The following is a 19,568-nucleotide window of genomic DNA, read 5'->3' as shown; positions in this document are numbered from 1 at the left end:
CCTTATGAAACGATCACTTATCCCCTAAATTTTCGAATGTCCTATCACAATATGATATAGAAAACAACTTTATTATGCTTTTCACAAATAATGAAACATGATTGAGCCAAAAAATGTCAATCATAATCTCACATAGCTTGTGACTTATACTTGGACACAACAAATAATTTCACAGCATGTTTAATATCTTGGCTGCTGAGATAAATCCTTGGTAACCTCTAAAATGTTTTTTAAAAGAAAATTAGAAGATAGTATAAAATTCTCCAAAGCACACACAAACTTTTAACTCTAAACATGCTATTTTCCTCAATTATTCCAATCACAACAATGAAAATCAACATACACAACTAGTAGATACCTAATTTACTACAACGTGACTTCATCTAGTACTTTCAATCTTATTGGAATGGAAAATATTTCTTTTAACACAAAAAAAAGTAACATACATACACACAAACCATTATAATAATATAATAATATTTTAAATTAAAAATAAATAAAATATGATTATAATATCAATCATATTAATGTACTATTGGAATTTCTTCATCCATCACACAATTTTTTTTTCCTCTAATGCTTATCATGTATTGTTGCGTTGTCGAATACCGATACTTATTCAGTTACAACATTTTGACATTCCTCAAAAATCTCCTCCTACACAACCTAAAAATAATAGTGATATTATTAAAGATTGTTATACAATAAATACCCACAAATTATAATTAAAAAATAATTAGACTCTATTAAACTTATTAAACTATTTGTATAATCGAACATCTAGCACTACTAATATAAATAGTTGAACATCCTAAGATAAGATTCAATATAGTGTATTTTTAATCCTAAACTAATATATTTTAGTTGCACTCAAATTGACTTAAAAATCAGAATATAGTAGTAGTTATTCCTGGTTTTCGAAGATCGAAAGAGATCTAAAATCTTGCATCCAAAAGAACTACTAAGGAAAAATGCCACCAGAAAATATCATATTTGTAATTTAACTTCCTTAATATTTGGATGTTTACACATACTCCTGCAATATTAGATAAGTTGACAACTGAATTGAAAAACAATATAAACATTTTTTCCACTGGAATTAATTGGAGTTATGTAAAAGGCATAATGATTCTCTTTTGACATGTAGTGATGTTTAGTGCTAGACCATAAATAGAAAAAGTGGCTGGGTTTGAACACTGACAAGAATTGGATAAGGTGTTTGTGACAGGGGCTATGGTTGAAGCACATCACAGGATTGATTAAAAAAAACATTATAAATGGGTGGTTCTGAAGAGGACAACCCTATTTGTTGGATTGGAGGAGCAAAGGTTGGGTTTTCTGTTTGTTTTATTTCCATTGATATATCTTTTTCCTTTTCTTTGGGTGGGGGTTACTGTACAACTATGGTAGGTCTCTGTTTGGTTGTTTCCAACTTTGTCTTATAGTTTATGCACATATCATATACACTGAAAGAGATGGAACACATAACATCAAACAAAACCATACTATTTATGGATCACCTTTTATTTAATTGGATCAATTCACAAAAGGAAACAATTAATTTGATTGTAATCTTTGGTTTAATTTATTGTCAACCAAAACCATTTAATTTATAAATTATTTTTATTATTAATTACTATTTATGGGATTTTTAATATATATATTATTTAGTTTATGTAAGTTAATTATGTAATTAATTATGAAAAAAATATATTATTTTATACTTTTTATCAATAGAAGATTATTATGTATTTTTTTTCTTCAAATTAATTTTACGCATATGTATGATGAGAGTGAATTAATTTTAAAGGAACCAACTCGTTCCTGGTTAGATTAATTAGGTTGAAATTTTCGAAAATAATATAAAAAAATTCGATGCAAGTTAATATAAACTGACACTTCATACCATGTTTTTAATTAAATTTGACCTAAATTAATGTCATAAAATAATTTTTTATATTTAAGTATTATGTGGTGAAATAAAAAAAATCGTATTTGATTAATAGTTTGAAAATTAACACGATAACTTTGTCTTGCATGTTATTATCAAATTTTCTTATTAAGTATTACTGTTATATGCTATTATCAATTTTTTTATTAAGTATTATTATTTATAGCAAGTCTATCTATTTGAAAAAAAATTGACTTTTAAATTTGTTAAGTATTATATGTGATTGAGAATATTTTGAGCTCATATGCATCAAAGACTAACTTGACACACATGTGATTTAAGACATATAAATCTAAAACAACTTTGAAGCGCGAAATTAATATTTAATTAAGTATAACCTTAAACTAAACTTAATTAAATGTGATAAACTGATTATATATATTGTTTAATATGAGATTAAAGATCCTGTTAGTATCTAGACTCATCCAATAAAATATTTATTTCAACTTTATAAATCCTAAACCCTAATTAGGTTAACATTAACATTCGTTATTCACAATTCTCAAACAGAATTAATATTGAAGTACCCTATCTCTCATAGTGAAAAGGCTACTCATTACAATTTACACTTAAAAAAATACCTCATCAGAGTTTAATAGTAATAAGAGAAAATAAGATCTATTCAACTCTTTTAAAAACAATTAATAAGTTAAAATTAGTAATAATTTATAAATATTCTTCTCATCCTATCTATCCAAATTCTTTTTAACATAACACTATAAGTTATAAGGTTTACATGTTTTAGATCGAAATAAGTATGTATGAATTATGTTTAAATACATATAAGATAAAATGAAAAAATAATAATAAAATTTATCAAAAAATAGTCATATAATTTTAATTTAGAGATTAGTTAAGAGTTTAGTTCTTAAAAATCATAATATTTTTACTTGTAGTCTCTATTTTTCTAAAATAATTTTTTATAAAACATTTTTTCATACTAGATAACCTTGTCATTAGTTTGTTTTTGTTTTTACATTATCGTATGGTCCCTTTAAACTAGAGTTAACAATAGACTTAATGAAATTACATGTTATAAGAGTTATATGCTTTTCAAATCATGAGTTTGAATCCAAGAATAATTACCCATAGATTTCAATGCCTATGGATGCTTGTCCAAGTACTAGTTCCATCCCATTCCCATATACATGAGTGTTTTTTTTTTTCATTTTAAAATATATATTTCCTACTTGTATAATCAAGATTATTTTAATTATTGCATTTAATTGTTTTATTTAGTTTCAGCCCAAAAACTACTGCATTCAATAAAGATGTAAATAATGAATTTGAGATGTAAATAAACTACTGCACTTAATTAAATTTGCTTCTTGTACATACATGGATCCGACTAAGGGTCACTTTACAAAATGTGGTCACTCTAATATTCTCATTTTTACTTTTGAAAATATCAATTCTTCTATTTTGTCTATTATTTTAGAGGAAATAACAGTAAAACTTGTCATGTTAGATAAACAAAAGAAAAATAATGGCATTAAAAAGCTAAAAAAAGAAGAAGAAGTTGTGCTTAAAAGGAAAACAAATAAAATATCGTGAGGGGAATGAAGAAAAGAAATCCACGAGATATTTCATTGCGAAAACTAAAATAAATTAGAAGGCTAAATCAAAAAGATCTGCTTATTATAAAATAAAATATTTAATAATTAATTATTATATTCTATCTTATTTTTAATAAGTATATTTTAACTGAAAAAATTAGTTTATAAAATGATGTTTGTTCCATTTATATACCCTACATTGTTCTTATCTCTAATTATATGAAATCTATAATATTTTGAAAGAAAAAACAAAGTAGTAATCGTGTTATAATAACACTTAATAATTTAATTAGTTTATAGTTGGGTTAAGAAATTGAAGTTAGCTTAAACGAAAATTGATTTAAGATGCACCCTGCTGCCATCTTCACCGGTCATCATAAAGAGGTTCTTACAGTTACATGCCAATAATAAAGCCTTTCCAAAACTACTGTGCAAAGTTTTTATGACAACAGAAGAACACATGCCCCTTGCTAAAAATCAACTAAAAAAGAACAAAGCATGGACCTTGTTGGATCAGACCTTCAATGTCCTATCCAACAAATGGTCCCTAAAATGTGTATTTAAGAGAAAGAGGGAGGGAAGGGCACCACACTATACTCAGTTTAATCCATATACTTTTACTTTTTTGTTATTTAATATTCTGAATTTAAAATAGACTAAATACATTGACACAATTAGGTTAATCCTCCAGCAACAAATATCATAGGAATTCAAAATACATGACGGAGATAAAGTAAGTTTTAAAATTGAATAAATCATGAAAAATAAGAAAGTTACATAAGTAATTCTTCTAGAGTGAATACTCTTTCAATTAATCCTTGAGGTATATTAGGAAATTCAAGATCAATTTGAAAGATTCTTAATGCTTAGAATTTTTTTTTATCGGCAATAACAATTAAATACTTGATGCTTAGAATACTACTTATGTATTTTTACTTTTGGAACCATTTAGAAGAAAGGAGGATGAAATTGGTTGTATATAAAGACACAATACAACTATGATAGAACATATAGAAGCAAAACCAACAGAAAAACAAAATAAACTTTATGTAAGTACCATACCATTCTTATTTATATTTGTAGAACAACAGTGATTTAGTTGACAGGATCATGCTAAATGTCTATAGTGTTTTGAAATATATATTTGGTAGACTATTTTAATGTACTCTTCCTACTTTATTAGAGATCCAACTTAAAAATGAAAGCTGTGAGCTACTATGACAATATCTTCCATTGTGGGAGTTCACCATTTCTTCTATGATTTGTATCAGATTCTTACCTAACTGGAAATTGGTAGATGGTATATGATTTCCAACTATTTTTTGCCTTGTTATAAAAGAACTCTTTCAACAAGTTTTTCATAATTACTTTTGATAAAAATATGACTCTTTATAATGTTAACTTATTTTATACATAAATTAATTTGTAAACATTTTTTTTTTAATTTTTAACTTGCGTATAAATTAATATTAACTTAAAAAATTTATCTTTTTTTTAATATTAGAAATATTGATGAAGGTGTTAGATACATTAGGAAGACTGAAAATGTGTTAAGGTTAGCTGTAGGTTTTGAATTCTTCAGGGTAGATTTCAATATGTAAGTAAATAGTTGTCTAAGTTTTCAACTCCACATCGATATTTATATACTTACTCAAGATTTTCTCTTCTCCTTGTCTCTTATCATAGAAGCAGCAGCAGCTATGGTGTTCACGCGAGCAAATTAACTCTGTTATCATGTTCACCAATAAGTGACTGATCATTACCGATTTATTCTTTCAATTATCACCCCTTGAATAGTTAATTTTCTAGCAAGTCTAGCTCTATAATGCAGACTGTAACATTACCCTTTTCAAAAACAACGGATTCTCTTTTCCATTTTGTAGCATTTGAACTTCTTCACAAAAACGAAAATGCGTATGGAGCAATTCTTTCCAGCATACATTGTAGTATGCAGTTATTTGGACTCATGGTGTATCACAAAATATAAAAGAGTTGCCACTGCCTTCGAAGACCCATTCGAACACCTCCAAAACAGGTTTTTATATTATTGCACACTAATAAAGCAATATCCTACCTATTTATTGTTGCAACTCAGTGTAATCTAAGCCCGAGAAAGTGACATTGTTTACTCAAATAAAGGCACCAAGAAATTTGTAAGAAATATACTAGTCCCCCCGATCTGTGAGTTTGTACTAGTCTGTAAAAGTAAACAAACGTTCAAAAAAATATAACCTAACACGTTAATCACCCAAAAATCAAGCCTTTAGAAAATGTTTATCGCCACACTCACGTAAAATTACACAGTTGCAACAAAAAGTAGAAACGCTGACTTGCACTAACAGAACTATGTAAAAAGTCATTCATCAATGACAAGTCACTCCAACCATGCTGTTTAACAGCCTGACAACCAGTTACAAGATCACAACACAGCAAAATGGCAGATAAACAAAACAAAGCAAGGCAACTTAGCAGAGGCAATTAATGTGTATATATAGCTTAAAACACCAAATTCTTGTAATATTTTTTATATAAATATACAAAGTAATAAAATGCCATTATAAAAAAAGCAACAGTCAGTGTTACACATACGGAATTTTTCAACTTAAAAAGGGTTTCATACCAAACATACAAAAAAATTAAAACACCACACCAAGAAAAAAAGCTACTGCCAAAATTATTTCCATTGAATTATTCCAATCAAACCTCTATTATATCCACAAGATCGGTGAAAGAAAAAAAATTACATTATCAATAAATATACTAGAGATTATTTGATAGTCAATCAACAGGTTTCCATGCTCTGTACCAAGAGAAAACACTCAACTAAGATCTACCTGCAAAATAGATCTCATTCCGATCCTTGATTGATTTCTTAATCTCAACCCAGCTTTGCTTCCACAAATCAAGAACTACATAGAAAAAGGGGAGAATATTGAGTGTTGTACTTTTCTATATGGTAAGATAAATACGGGGAAGAAAATAAGGAAAAATTGAAATTAGTTTGTTTAAAAGTTAAAATTATCTCTGCGCATTAAGTCAATACATAGAAGTTTTCTCATATCAACTTCTCCATAAAAAGTTCTTTTAACTCATGCAAAAATTAATTTTAATTTATGGAGAAATTTATTTCCTTCTCCTTATTAGTGTTCACGGAGAAGTTTATTCAAAATTTGGTGATGAAAATGACAGTATTTTTAAATCTAGTATTAGAGGACAAGTAGTTTAACACCTTTCTATACACAACATAAAGTACAAAACCAACATAAGAGGAAGCGTAAAATCAAGAACTAAACCAAAAATACTAAAGAAGAGTAAGCTTGGATTCAAATGATTACCAGCAGCAGTTATAACCACACTTCTTGAGAGTTTAATCATTTGGAAGCCCAATAGAAAGTTTAAGTCATGAGCCAGCCTCATCACCTTCGGCAATGCAGAAAAGTTCTGTCTGTCTAATTCTGACTTTGCTTTACCATGGTTAATATGGGCAATAATTTCAAATCCCAAATGTTCTGTTGTACAGATCCCTAGAATTAGGCATCCGATATTTTGGATCATCATATCCTCTATAAAACTTGTTAAATCCAAGTCTTTCATTTCTCAAAAGCTCTGCCACACCCAAACTATTTCCACTCGGCACTTCATTCCACCCATCCAACTGACCATTTGACAAGACTGCATTTCTAGACTGCTGATGAGACAACTGAGGAAATGAAGCCAGATTATTGACTTGTGATTGATTTAACCTAGAAGAGATACCATAGGAATCACCAAACTGAGAAAAGGAATTCCCAATATCAGAAAATCGAAGGTTTTGCTGTGGTGAGAGAGATCTTTGCATTAATAATTGAACTCTAGCCTCATTTTCAAAGTAATTTAACTGTTCAGGGTAATTAGACCGCATGTCCAGCAATGTGCTATTTCGTGCACCTTGAATTCTCCCTTTACCAACTGCCAAAATAGCTGGATCCATAAATTCAATGTCTCCTTGACCACCAATATTTCCAGTTGAGGGTGTTTGATATGAACTTCTCAGTAAGAAAGAAGGGTCAAGCAATGAATTCCCTGTCAAAGGGATAACAATAATATTAAACCACTATCTAGAAAGACATGTAAAAGTAGAACAAAACAAGAACTAACCAGAAAGAGAGTCAAAAGCGTGCCCCATTCTCTCATGAGAGGAGAAACCAGGAGGTGGTGCCCTATTTGGTACAGAAAATCCTGGTGGTGCTGAAATTTGTGCTCTTGAAACAGCTGAAGAATATGATATGATAAAGAAATGACATTACATATCTATACCAAGAAAACATGTCCCTAAAAGCAGACACTGCACTTTAAACTTGGTTACATAACTCAATCAAAATTAGCAAACAATAAACCACAAAATCGACTAATTCCTGAACAGTTGACCTGTCAGGGAGGTTTTCGGTGTTACAAGTGTACTTAAGCAATGGCAATACAAGTGTACATAATAAATCATTTACTCTACCAACCGTGAAAAAAGCTCCATTCTTTTAATGTACACAAGTATAATATTGAAATTTTATGTGCAGAATGCCTCTAGTTAGTTCTGGCAAATCCCATCAAAAGTAAGATATTTTTCAAAATATACAGGTTATCCAGCAAGAATCTACAAGCAATAAAGCACAACAAAAAGTATGGCAATGACAGAAAAACAAAAGAACTACTGAAGTGTTGTTATAAAAAAGACCTAGGGTATCCAGTTTAACTAAGTCATCAATACCTACCAGAAAGCTTATTGTTTGAAGGAAAAAATTGACCACTGCCAAGATTTCCAGATTCCTCGAGGTTATTGGAGTGGAAACCATTTGTGATACCCAGCTTGTCTGAAGAAAAGTCTCTTTCCACAAAATCATGTATGAGCGAGCCATTGTTTGGAAATTGTTGGATGGCACCAGAAGATGGATGTACATTGGCTTGGATTTTGGATTCCTCCTGTCTTGCAAAAGAAAATCTGGACTGATTGTTACTCTGAATTTTCCAAGAACTACATTTTTTTAGTGAGTCATTCTGCTTGTCATCGTTGTCACCCAACAACTTGGCCAAACTCCGAGGTGATGTTACCGAGTCATCCCAGGTATCAAACTCCATGGACAAAATATTTGAAATTATACTACTCTCACCCTTGTCCATAACCGCATCACTTCCAATACTAGCCATTTCACTAACTACACTTCCAATATGTTGTTCATTTCTTTCATCATGGAGGAAGCCATAAGAACTAGAGCTCATTGATTTATCAGAATATCCGTTGCGTAACATGTTATTTGCATGTAATAGGGAGTTATCCCCAACTTTATCATTGGCGTCTAAAGAACCAGCATTTACAACATTGAACGGTTCACCATGCTGCAGGAGATGAGGATGAGAAAGATTTGGGACATGACGGAAACTGGCTGACTTTGGCAAATATGAACAAACAACTTCTGGATCCTTAAGTCTTTGATTATCAAACGTTGTTACATCATCTTCCATTTCAGTATTAGCCGATACTACTTGAGATTGAGAAACCAATGACAAATCAAACTGTTCTTTTAAATTACAAACCTCATTATCTAATGCAGCAGATTTACTTTCTGCATTTGTAATCATTACATCCCTAAATTTGTCAGTATTATACTGTGATTCTTGAGACTGCATAGATTTACCCAACATGTTATCAGATGAGCTGATAGGTTTGGTTAGGCTGTATTGTTCATTTGGGGAATTTCCATCAATGTAAACAGATGACAGATCACAGGACAAGTTCTCAATCTCTTCACTGGTAGAAATAATTGCTTCCTCAGGACCAAAGTTGCATGACTGTTGAGTGATGTCAATAGAATTTGGTGCATTCATGGCAGTACAACTGCCTTTATCACCATCTCTGAGCAATGGTAGAGAAGACAACTGGTTGCTCAATTTCACAGGTGAAACATCAGAAGCCAAAGTTCTTTCATCAGGTCTAGAAATGTTATCAATGCTTCTATATTGTTTAACAGGTTTCAATAATTCATCTTTTACCCCAGCAGCCATACTATGACTCCCATCACCCGACAGTGGTCTCTTTGTCACATCACTATTTAATGAAGCCTGAATTGTGCCTGCTACAGCAGACAAAAAGGGTAGTGTGTTGTTGATTGTATCAGGTTTAGTCTTGGACAATCCATTTGCACATAATAAACCACCAGCAGCTGGTTGACAATTCGTAGCCCGTGTACCCCTAGCAAACACATTGGTTGAAATTTTTAAATTTAAATTATTTTAACCTTCATTGCATAATAAAAGAAAATATGCATTACCAAGCAGCAGCAGAAAGAGCTATAGGTCTCCCATAACTCCCATTAGGAGGTGAACCTTTAACAATGCTAACAGCGGTCTGCCCCCATGATAAAAATAGAAAGTTAGAACCTTATATACTCAGATGGAGAATGCACAAACTAAATTTTCAAATCCAGTATAGTCAATGAGGGAAAAGCAACTAAATATCAAAATTAGCACAAAAATAATTACACACCCAAAAAATGAGGCCATATAACAAAGCAAGAATTAAAGAAAGCATGAAAAAAACCTACACTTGATGCATTGTTCACAATTGGTTTCCCCAAGGAAGTATCTGTGCAATCATCCAATGGAGGAGGCAATACATCACCAGTTCGCCGTTGCAGGTTGCTTGCAGCACCCGTAATTTGTTGAACACGACTTCTTCAATACAAGAGAGCAAGTGACTAGACCATTGAATGAAAAACACTACAAGCAATTCGCAAGCAGAGATAACGTGCAAACAAAGAAACACAAATTAAGAAATCTAATTTGACTCACAAATTGTGATGCCCATTTGAATTCATCTACAACTACTGCTATATTATAACACTTCAAAGCGCTCATTCTCTCAATTAGAAATTCTCAACTCTCTCTTCTCACTTTGGGACGTGCACTTCACTTTAGCAACAAGCCAAAAAAAATCTCTCAATCACTTCAAAGTAAACTGTTTATATTTTGATGTATACTTAATTTTCTAAACTAGCTATCAATATCAATTTAAAAGTACCCATACGTCAAATATTTATTATAATTCCAAAACATAACTTATATTTTAGATACATACATACATACACATCTATACATATACACTATGAATTTTAGTTATAATGTCATAAACAAATGAACCTTTAGTTAACTAGGGGAAAAACATATGTTAGAATAGGTATTAAATATAGGTACAAAGTAGTTGTATGGGAAAACTCCTATTGTTATACCTATCCCTGTATCTAGGACTCTAGTTTTGGTTTTGGATCTTTGCTCTTCCCTCTACTCCCTAATTATACCAATATAAATATGAGAACATAAAGAGGTGTGATCAAGCCCTCTAAAATATATAGTCTCTTACAAGGTTATCAAACTCTAGGGTTAACTCGTAAACCCTTGCGAGTTTAAGGGTCAGCGGAGGGTTGACGAGTCGACTCGGAAGTAAACTCGTTTTTGAGTAAACTCGGAGTTAACTCGGTCAGACTCGGTCAAACTCGGTCAAACTCGCGAGTTTAAGGCCGAGTCACCGAGTTGCGAAAAAATGGCCAAAAACAGTGCGTTCCATTGTGATTAGGGTTTCTTCCACGCTCATGGTGCCATCTTCCTCACTGCCGTCAAGCCTCCTCGTCGCAGCGTACTTCGCACCTCGCCGCGAATCGTCGTCGTACCTCGCCGCACATCGTCGTCGCACCTCCTGCTGCTCTTCGCAACTCGCCGCGCATGTACGTGTTGTTGCTGCGGTGGATTTTTAGGGTTAGGACAGATTGGGTTTGGGTTTAGGGTTAGGGTTGTTTAAATTAGGTTTGGGCTTTTTAAATTGGGCTGGGTTTTTCAATTTGGGTTGGGGCAGATTGGATTTTTTTAAAACATTTAATGGAGGTATTAGATGAATGAGACTTTTAACCTGATAACATTTGTACTGTTTTAGTTATTTTGTTGGTGTATGAAATTATTTATTTCAATATTATGGAAATTGTATTATGAATTATTTTTGTTAAATTTTTTATGTAAAGTAGACTCTTACGAGTCTACGAGTCGGGTTTACGAGTCGAGTTTACTGAGCTCCCACGAGTCTAAGTAGACTCTCGAGTCTGATAACCTTGGTCTCTTAATTGATTGGTATCAGAGTAGGTTTATCTTGCTCTATTGGCCTCAATCTTCTTCGATGAAGTATCCACTGTCCACCGCTGTCATGGATTTCTCCAATAACCACCGGAATTCGAGTGTCTCTTCAGGTGATAGCCAATCCCGGAAGCAGATTCTGCTCCGCACGCCACCACACGCGCATGTTTGCCACTACTAGGAATGTGACATCCACACCCCGCCTTCCTTTCACCATAGCAACGTCATGCCTCCTCCTCCTCAGGGCTCGTCGAACCTCCTCTCTCCATTTTGACCATTTTCTTCATTTCTAGTGTGGTTGAAGGTCAAACCTAGGGTTCTCATATTTGCTGCCTTTATTGGCTTATTTCTACTCTCGATCAATCTCCTCAGACTTCAACGAATATATGGAACCCGAATTATAGGGTACTCCTAGTTCATTTGAGACATCTCTTTTTTTCGGAAGAAGGCTTAAAATATTTTTGCAAACGATATTCAACAACTTTACGACTCTGCCAATAGGCTTGCCCCTCTTAAACAAATCATGGCATGATGTCTTTCATGAGTGAAGCCCAATCGATTGTTGAAGAATTAAAGATATTATTAGAGGTTGAGTCATTAGACGAGATCAAGAAAAAGTTGGACAAATTCTATATAGTGATGATCCTCCATGCCACACATACAAATTTTGAAAATGTTAGAGATCAACTTTTAATAGGATGCGATATCCCATCCAGGGAAAGCTTGAAAACATAGCTCCTTTGGGTTCCAACACTTCTAAGCAAAAATGTTCAAGAACCTGTGGAATCTTCTGGCATGGTTTCCACATGTGGAAGAGGAGGATGCAATGCTAGAGGATGACGTGGTGGTAGAGGACGTTCTCAATGCACCATTCAAGGGAATTGCTTCTCTTTGCACAACTTTCCCAATATCTCTGAAGCTGAAGTTATTGAGTCCAAATTCTCTAATGAAGAATACCAAGAATATCTAAGGTTGAAATCTAATAACTTGGCACAATCATCTGCAAATCCCAACTTGTCAACAACTTGCATCTTACAATTGTGGAAAGACAAAGCCCATGGATAATTGACTCATGTGCTTCTAATCACATTTCTAGTAATACCTCTTTGTTCTCATTCCTTTCTTTTCCAAAAAAATCCTCATTTCATAACTTTAGCTAATGGTTCTAGAGTTTCCTTGAAGGGAGTTGGCCAAATTTCCTTTTCTCCATACTTAAATAAAAAATTTGTTCATTTCCATCTCCTAAAATTTTACATGATCATTTGAGACTGTTAGCATTAAATTCAAAGCCTTCAGCCGTCATCAGTTTTATTTTAGCATCTGAATAGACAATAATTATTATCTTTAATTCTAGTTTTGAAAGTCATTTATACTATGATTTAAATGTAAATTGTAGTATAGGTTTTATGAGAGAGAAGGTAGAATTTGAGAAGTCTATTGTAAGACTATTTAGAGAGATTGTATTCTTATTTGAAAATAAGAGTGAAATAAAATATATATTTTCTGTTCACAAATATCTTGCTCTGTTTTATTCCCTCAACACCAACAGAGACATCCTCCCTTATCAAAATTTAAAAAAAAATGGTCCATGAACTTAGTATCTTCGGACGTTAAAATGTGAGTTAGGTTAGCTAGAAAAACATCTTAGATTTTATTTTCCTAAATGGTCTAAATCAAGATATAATTCACTTTTTTTATTATCCATTTTGATATTCAGGGTCATCTTTTGGTTTTAGGTATAAAACATTCTTCTTAACAAGAAAAGGGTAAACTACTATCCATTACTTAATCCAATAATGGAATCATATAAACAATAGATTCTATCTTTCGGCACGTTCCTAATAAAGCTTGTTTCAAAATTCACTTAAGAAAAAAAAGTACCTAGTGTATGCTGATATTATTTCATCTTTAGTGAAACTATCTTCTTGAGAGCCAATCTCATGCAGATATAGACAATCCGGATTGCTGCAAGGCTGTTCATGAAGATTTATCCCCTATCAAGCTTAACTATCAATCGAACAAACAAGTTAAAATATGAAGAATTAGTCATTTTCATACCATGTTTCTGAGCCACGCATGGCAATATTTAGTGGTTCCAAAGCAAGCCCTGCAAATTTACAAACCAAAAACATATAGGGGAATTAGACTATCATAGGCTAGTCATCCCATACATGAATAGCTTCAATAAATCTAGATATAGGTACCTTAATGGTCTGCCCTCCAAAACAAATCCATGTACATTTTGAATGCACCGAATTGCTTCTTCTTCCTTTGAATAAGTAATATATCTGGGAGCAAAAAATCTTTCAGGAACTGCTACAATTTCGTTTATAAAGGTAAGCAAGCAGACGACAGGGAATATCATGGAGGGGATGAAAGCCATAAATCCTGTTTTTGGTCTCCTTTAAATTAAAGTTTGTGCTTTAGAAGGTAAAAAGCCTTTTCCAAAAAAGGTAAATGGGCTTTTCTATTTCAATTCCAAGAAAAGGTATTGCTTTGGTGCAGTCCTTTTGCTGGTCATTTCCTTCCATCCAGTACAAACAAAAGAGAAGTATCAAAAAGAGAAAAAAAAAATGCATACACACCAATACTATCCAGTTATTCTGAATGACAACAACAAACCAGAAAAAGTAAAAGGTCTAACTAGCATTTACCAAAGAAACCAATATGAGAAGCTAGCTACTTAAAAACCATAATAGCAAGGAAAATTATGGCAGAAAGTGGTGCATAGTGGTCACCCACCGAAAAGCTATGGTGGAATAGCGTATTGAGGAGTGACCACTACAAAAAAGAAAGTCATTGCAATGAAAAACTTCAAAAATCACTTAATCAATAATCATAGTAGTTTAAAAATTTACATAATTAAAAATGGAAAAAAAATAGAAGATTACAAATACACGCAACCAGGAGAAGTCGATGGAAAATTAACAATAACACAAAATCAAGAGAACAAGGAGTACCATAGTATCAATCCTATATATCAGCACCAAGCAGCCAACCCCAAAATGGCTATCAAAGGATAGCAGGATGGCCGTTGTTGTTGTTGTGATGCATATGTACATAGACACACACATATACAGGTTCATTTAAAACAAAAATTGCCAAATATGAGAGTCATTTAGCAATAACACAAAATGGAAAGAACAAGGAGTACCATAGTATCAATCCTATATATCAACACAGAGCAGCCAACCCCAAAAATGGCTATCACAGGAAAGCAGGATGGCCGTTATTGTTGTGAAGCATATATTAATACAGAGACACACACATGCACATTCAAATTTTTAAAAAAATTGCCAAAAATGAGAGTCATTCATATTCTGCTAATAGAGAACACAGATGAAATCTAGAAAGACCTGTGGAAGAGAACGACACAATGACCAAATTGTAAGAGGGAACAGGAAACAGTGAGAGAACTGAGTAAATAACAGAGGAGCATAATGTCAAAGATGGTGCAAGAGAACAGGTAAAGCCCAAAATATCAGGAAGGTATTGAAAAGAATAGAAATGGCTGGATATGGTGCCAGAGAACAGAGTGAGGCTAGTCAGATGGATATAATATAAGACAGGTAGACCTGCATAAAAGAGGCTAAGGTGCAATGAAGTGAAAATAAAAGGTGAGAAACAAAAAAGAAAAACCACCACATTATAGTTTACAAGTTTGCTCCAGAAAATACATAAAATGACACTAATTTTAGAGGGGGGAAAGGAAAAAAAGGATTTTCCATGATTGAGAGTAATAGTGCAACCAACAGACAAGAAGGGCTGTGGTTTCAGCTGCAAAAAAACACAACTCCAATCGACATGGATGGGTGCAAAGCAATGGGGATTATAGGAGAACAGGGTGCCATTTCACTGCAAGACGGCAGAATTATAGCACACTATTTAACTATGAGTACAAGAACTCACAAACACGTAGTGTGTGACGCACTGTCAAAGTGATTTCAGATCTCTAAATGACGTTTTTTAATGTCAAACTTGTGAAGACCATTACATTCAGGTGGATCTTAAAGAGATCGAAATGAGGTATACGACTCCTAAATGAGTAGTAGTGGCCACTATGGACCACAACAGTAAAGTGCTCCACAACAAGCATTTAGGATTAGCTGTGAGCCACTCTGCTCTATGCCACTATGGCAGTCACCACCACTGCTACTAATAATCCTGCAAAGTACCACTAAGAAAAAAAAAAGCTAAGCTACAAAATTGTGGACAACATAAACTTACACACTACATGTATTGTTTGGAAACTGCTGAACAACACCAGCAGCAGTCCGAGACATCGAGACTTTTAAGACCTTCCCATACTGACCAAAATATTCTCGCTGCTGGAGAAGCTGCACATTGATAAAATAGTAGTAAACTTAAGAATAAGAAAAATTGAGAAGGTGAGGGGAAGGTGGCCTATAAGCAAAACAGATACACAAGATAACAACTATTGAAAGCATGAGGCAAAAATTTTACATCTTCATCAGCCAGATTGAGAGGCAAGCCCACTATGTAAACAAGGTTCCGCTGAATCACTCGCACACTACTGAGCTGCTTCCGTGCTTCAGATGATTTAGATTTTGCTTTCTGGTTCTTCATCTTTTTTTCCATGTGAACTTCAGCCACCAACCTAAGCAAAGAACTAATTAACAAGAGAAACTCACCAAAAAGGCCTAGTTTGGTAGCTTAAACAAGTTTCTAAGTAGTAAAACAGAGATTTGTGAAACAAAATTCTTATAATTGGTATTTTCTTTTGTTCTATCATAACGACAAAAGATAACTAGTATATATTGCATATTACATAATATTTAGCACAATATTAATGAGATAGCTTATTTATAGTGTTGGAAGATATGGTTATGCAAATGAACGCATACAAAAAGGGGGAAAAAAAGGCCTTATGAAAGCAATACAACATTTCAAGCCTACAAAAATGTACTGTTAACAGAATAACCTCTCACAGTTTGAAGCCATCCCAACAATCTTTTCCTTGTCATATGGAGAACGACATGCGGGGCATCGTCCCTCTGTGTCGTCCTTCTCAGCCATTTCCAGTATGTGATGCCAACACCAGACACATATCTACGGTCAAGTGTAGATAAAAAAACATTATTCACCATTACTGTCATATAAAAATTTCAAACAAAACTAATACATATCGGCACCGGTATCTTAAATACATGTTGATCTACAAAAAATCAGTAGCAGTTTATTGTAAACAGAAAAAAAAAAATCACTGATACAATAATAGTTAGAGTGTAACCCACAGTATTTAGTCAATAAGCAATAATCAGTAACACATGGTGTACTCAATGTCACCTGGAAGAATTTCAAACAGAATAAAAAGCAACAATAAATGGAACAGGGGAGGAAGAGAGAACAATAAGAGTGAAGAACGCCAAATGTTAAAAGATGAACAGATAGTAAAATATATAGTCCAAAATACATAGTCACCACATTGACAGGATATTATATTAAAACCTTTAGATTACTGCCTAATAACAAAATCATAGTAATAGAATCGAACCTCATAACCACATTTGCATGGTTTCAACTGCTGATCTGTCAAATCCATATCTTCTGCACAGAGAGGACAAGTCCTTTCTCCTTCGTCACTCATGATTGCCCTGGATAAAATTTCAGCAGACCGAGAAACACAAGTCATTGTCAACAGCCAAACAAACACTAGGATATTATAAACAATGTAGATCAAACTTGAACCAGAAATTTTCCGAGTTGTGGTTAAAAAATGCAGAAAAGCCTTTCAGTAAACTAAATACTATTTTGCCTCAGGAACTCAACAAAAACGATGGTGCAAGCTATCATCGACCCCTTGACGCAACAAGTTAATAACAACGCTTAGCACGGGTACACAGTCACTTTAGGATACTATAACAAAATAGATATCATAAAAAGAGTCAAGCATTTGATAATATGAAAAACTCGAAACACAAATAATGATGGCTCAAGGGAAATGAACTACAATCATAAAATACAGCTTTAATTCTTATACATAAATCCAAATAAAACAAATAAGTAGATTGAAGTACATCCCTGAGAAACCTCACATCAACCAAACACTAATTGGAGCATACAATCAGACAAGCAGAAAGGGAACAATAGGCAATCGAAGACCTAATCACAATTGTTAAAAGCTAATAAAATCGAAATCCGAAAAAATCCGAAAGCCAAAGCCAAAGCCAAATTATGAATTTAAAAATTGAAAAACAGCAGAGAGATAATAAATTAACGAGCAATAGCAATGATCGGTGAAATCAATAGCAAAACATAATCCGCAAATGCATTAGGGATCTATACAATAATTGACTGGAGAATTCGATCGAGAAATTAGAACGATAGATTGGTAGTCCATAGCTTACAGTGATGAGATCGGTAAGAGGAGATTGTTCGAGAAGCGCACGCACGCACGAACGATAACGAAGACGCAGGGTGAGAGAGCAAGAGCGAGCAAAGTGTAAAGAAAACCACAAGGTGAGTTTTAAAAAGAGAGAGAGAATAAGGCTTTGTTTGGATGGGCCTTTTTGGCTTTTGCATCTCTCCTTCACGCGTCTCTGTTGTTCCAAGTATTCCATTTCTAACTCCCTCTTCTGCCCTTCTTTTTTTATTTATTTACTGGAACGTGCCCTTCCTCCCTGTTGACTCTCTCTTCATTCATTACTCTTTCAGTGTTCAGATTCTCTACGGACCTGCCGTTCTAAGTCCTTATTCGTATCTTGACGTGGCGCTTCATATGTGAGACACGTGGTCGCCTTTTTTTATCACACGGCTGTGTTTGGTGAAAAGCTCCTTTCTTCATCATCAAAAGAAACACGGAGTTCTTTTCGAATTAGATATCATGATCTTGATTATATAATAAAAGTCAATTGCAATCATAATTGAATTATTTGTTTGTTTATTTATTTATGTGGTAACAATAAAGTATTTTTTGGACCGATTGATCATGGTATTTTAGCTGACGTGTCATTGGAGGTGCAAAATTGATGGTTATGTTTCAGTGATCGGAGCAGGTTGCTAATCATGAGGAAAAGGGAGGTGTTAATCTAATATACTTATCGCAAGTTCATGGTTTTGATTTAAGGATGTTTTGCACTTGCGTGCGTAACTTGCATGGTCTTGGATGCAAGGGTAACACTTTCACATGGTATACCAAAAGTGAAAGAATAATGGCCAACATACAGATATAGAAAACCTAATTTTCAGCAAGTTATGAAGCAAGGTATGCATCAAATCATTACACAACTTTTGTTAGTTTTTTCACCGGTTTTACGCTGCAATAGACTTAGAAGGAAAATAAACTTCGAGAAAAAACCATATAGTAGAAGAAGAAAAAAAAAATTAACTCAATCTTATAAAATTATAACATTAGAATTTTAATTTTCAATATAGTGGAATATTATATTTTTAATTTTTAACTCAATATATTAAGAAATAGAAAATAAAAAAGTCTAAATTATTTTTTATTATTTATCGATTTATTTATAAAGTTCCATTGATCTCTTATTTTAAATTACTCGATTTAGTTACTTAATTTTCTTAAAAAAACTAATTTACAGTTGAACTCAATGGGGTGATTTAATATTCAAATATTTTCAACTACAGTAAGAAATCTTAATTATTTAAATTTATGAAAGCGAATTAACTAGAGATAATAACGAGTTGGTGCGAGTTTGTATTCATTTTCATTTTGAATTTAAAAAATTACATTAACCTCACCTGTATACTTATTCTTTATCTATTATTATCTTTATTGACCTAAGTTAATTGTTTTTTTTTTTTCGATTCAAGTTCGATCTTTAGGTCAATCATTGTATTCATCCTTAATTTTCATTTATAAACGATGTGAGACTATATTGATCGTATTGAAACAATAGTCTCCTAGTCGAGGATTAAGAAAAAAACTTTAC

The 19,568-nt window shown here is 32.9% G+C and overlaps 1 protein-coding gene and 1 pseudogene across 4 annotated transcripts; one reads left to right on the top strand and one right to left on the bottom strand.

Moving 5' to 3' along the window:
- Positions 1 to 6,170: 6,170 nt before the first annotated feature.
- Positions 6,171 to 18,243, bottom strand: LOC137817324 (uncharacterized). 4 transcript variants are annotated; one of them, XM_068620580.2, is made up of 14 exons: positions 18,024 to 18,243; positions 17,171 to 17,270; positions 16,598 to 16,725; positions 16,120 to 16,273; positions 15,883 to 15,992; positions 13,860 to 13,943; positions 13,714 to 13,762; positions 13,537 to 13,628; positions 10,080 to 10,209; positions 9,807 to 9,883; positions 8,253 to 9,727; positions 7,645 to 7,758; positions 6,843 to 7,569; positions 6,171 to 6,416 (listed from the first exon to the last, which is right to left on the bottom strand). In XM_068620580.2, the coding sequence occupies exons 2-13, from the start codon at positions 17,261 to 17,263 to the stop codon at positions 7,001 to 7,003; spliced, it is 3,075 nt and encodes a 1,024-aa protein (XP_068476681.2). In that variant the 5' UTR covers positions 17,264 to 17,270; positions 18,024 to 18,243; the 3' UTR covers positions 6,171 to 6,416; positions 6,843 to 7,000. The 4 variants fall into 4 exon arrangements, with proteins under 4 accessions (XP_068476681.2, XP_068476682.2, XP_068476683.2 ...); XM_068620581.2 differs by having other exon boundaries at positions 10,080 to 10,206; XM_068620582.2 differs by having other exon boundaries at positions 16,605 to 16,725; positions 18,024 to 18,158.
- On the top strand, positions 12,178 to 12,815 carry LOC150027634 (uncharacterized; annotated as a pseudogene).
- Positions 18,244 to 19,568: the final 1,325 nt, after the last annotated feature.

The sequence above is a fragment of the Phaseolus vulgaris genome, chromosome 5 (assembly GCF_051622355.1).
Source record: "Phaseolus vulgaris cultivar YP4 chromosome 5, ASM5162235v1, whole genome shotgun sequence".
Taxonomy (NCBI): Eukaryota; Viridiplantae; Streptophyta; class Magnoliopsida; order Fabales; family Fabaceae; genus Phaseolus; species Phaseolus vulgaris.
The sequence above is the reverse complement of the archived record's forward strand: the minus strand, read 5'-3'. Positions and strand labels throughout refer to the sequence as shown.

Coding starts and splice junctions, on each gene's coding strand:
- LOC137817324 (XM_068620580.2), bottom strand. CDS start 17,263: ATGAGTGACGAAGGAGAAAGGACTTGTCCTCTCTGTGCAGAAGATATG. Junction 9,884..10,079: donor TTGTGAACAATGCATCAAGT/GTAGGTTTTTTT, acceptor TCATGGGGGCAG/ACCGCTGTTAGCATTGTTAA. Junction 9,728..9,806: donor GCTCTTTCTGCTGCTGCTTG/GTAATGCATATT, acceptor TGTGTTTGCTAG/GGGTACACGGGCTACGAATT.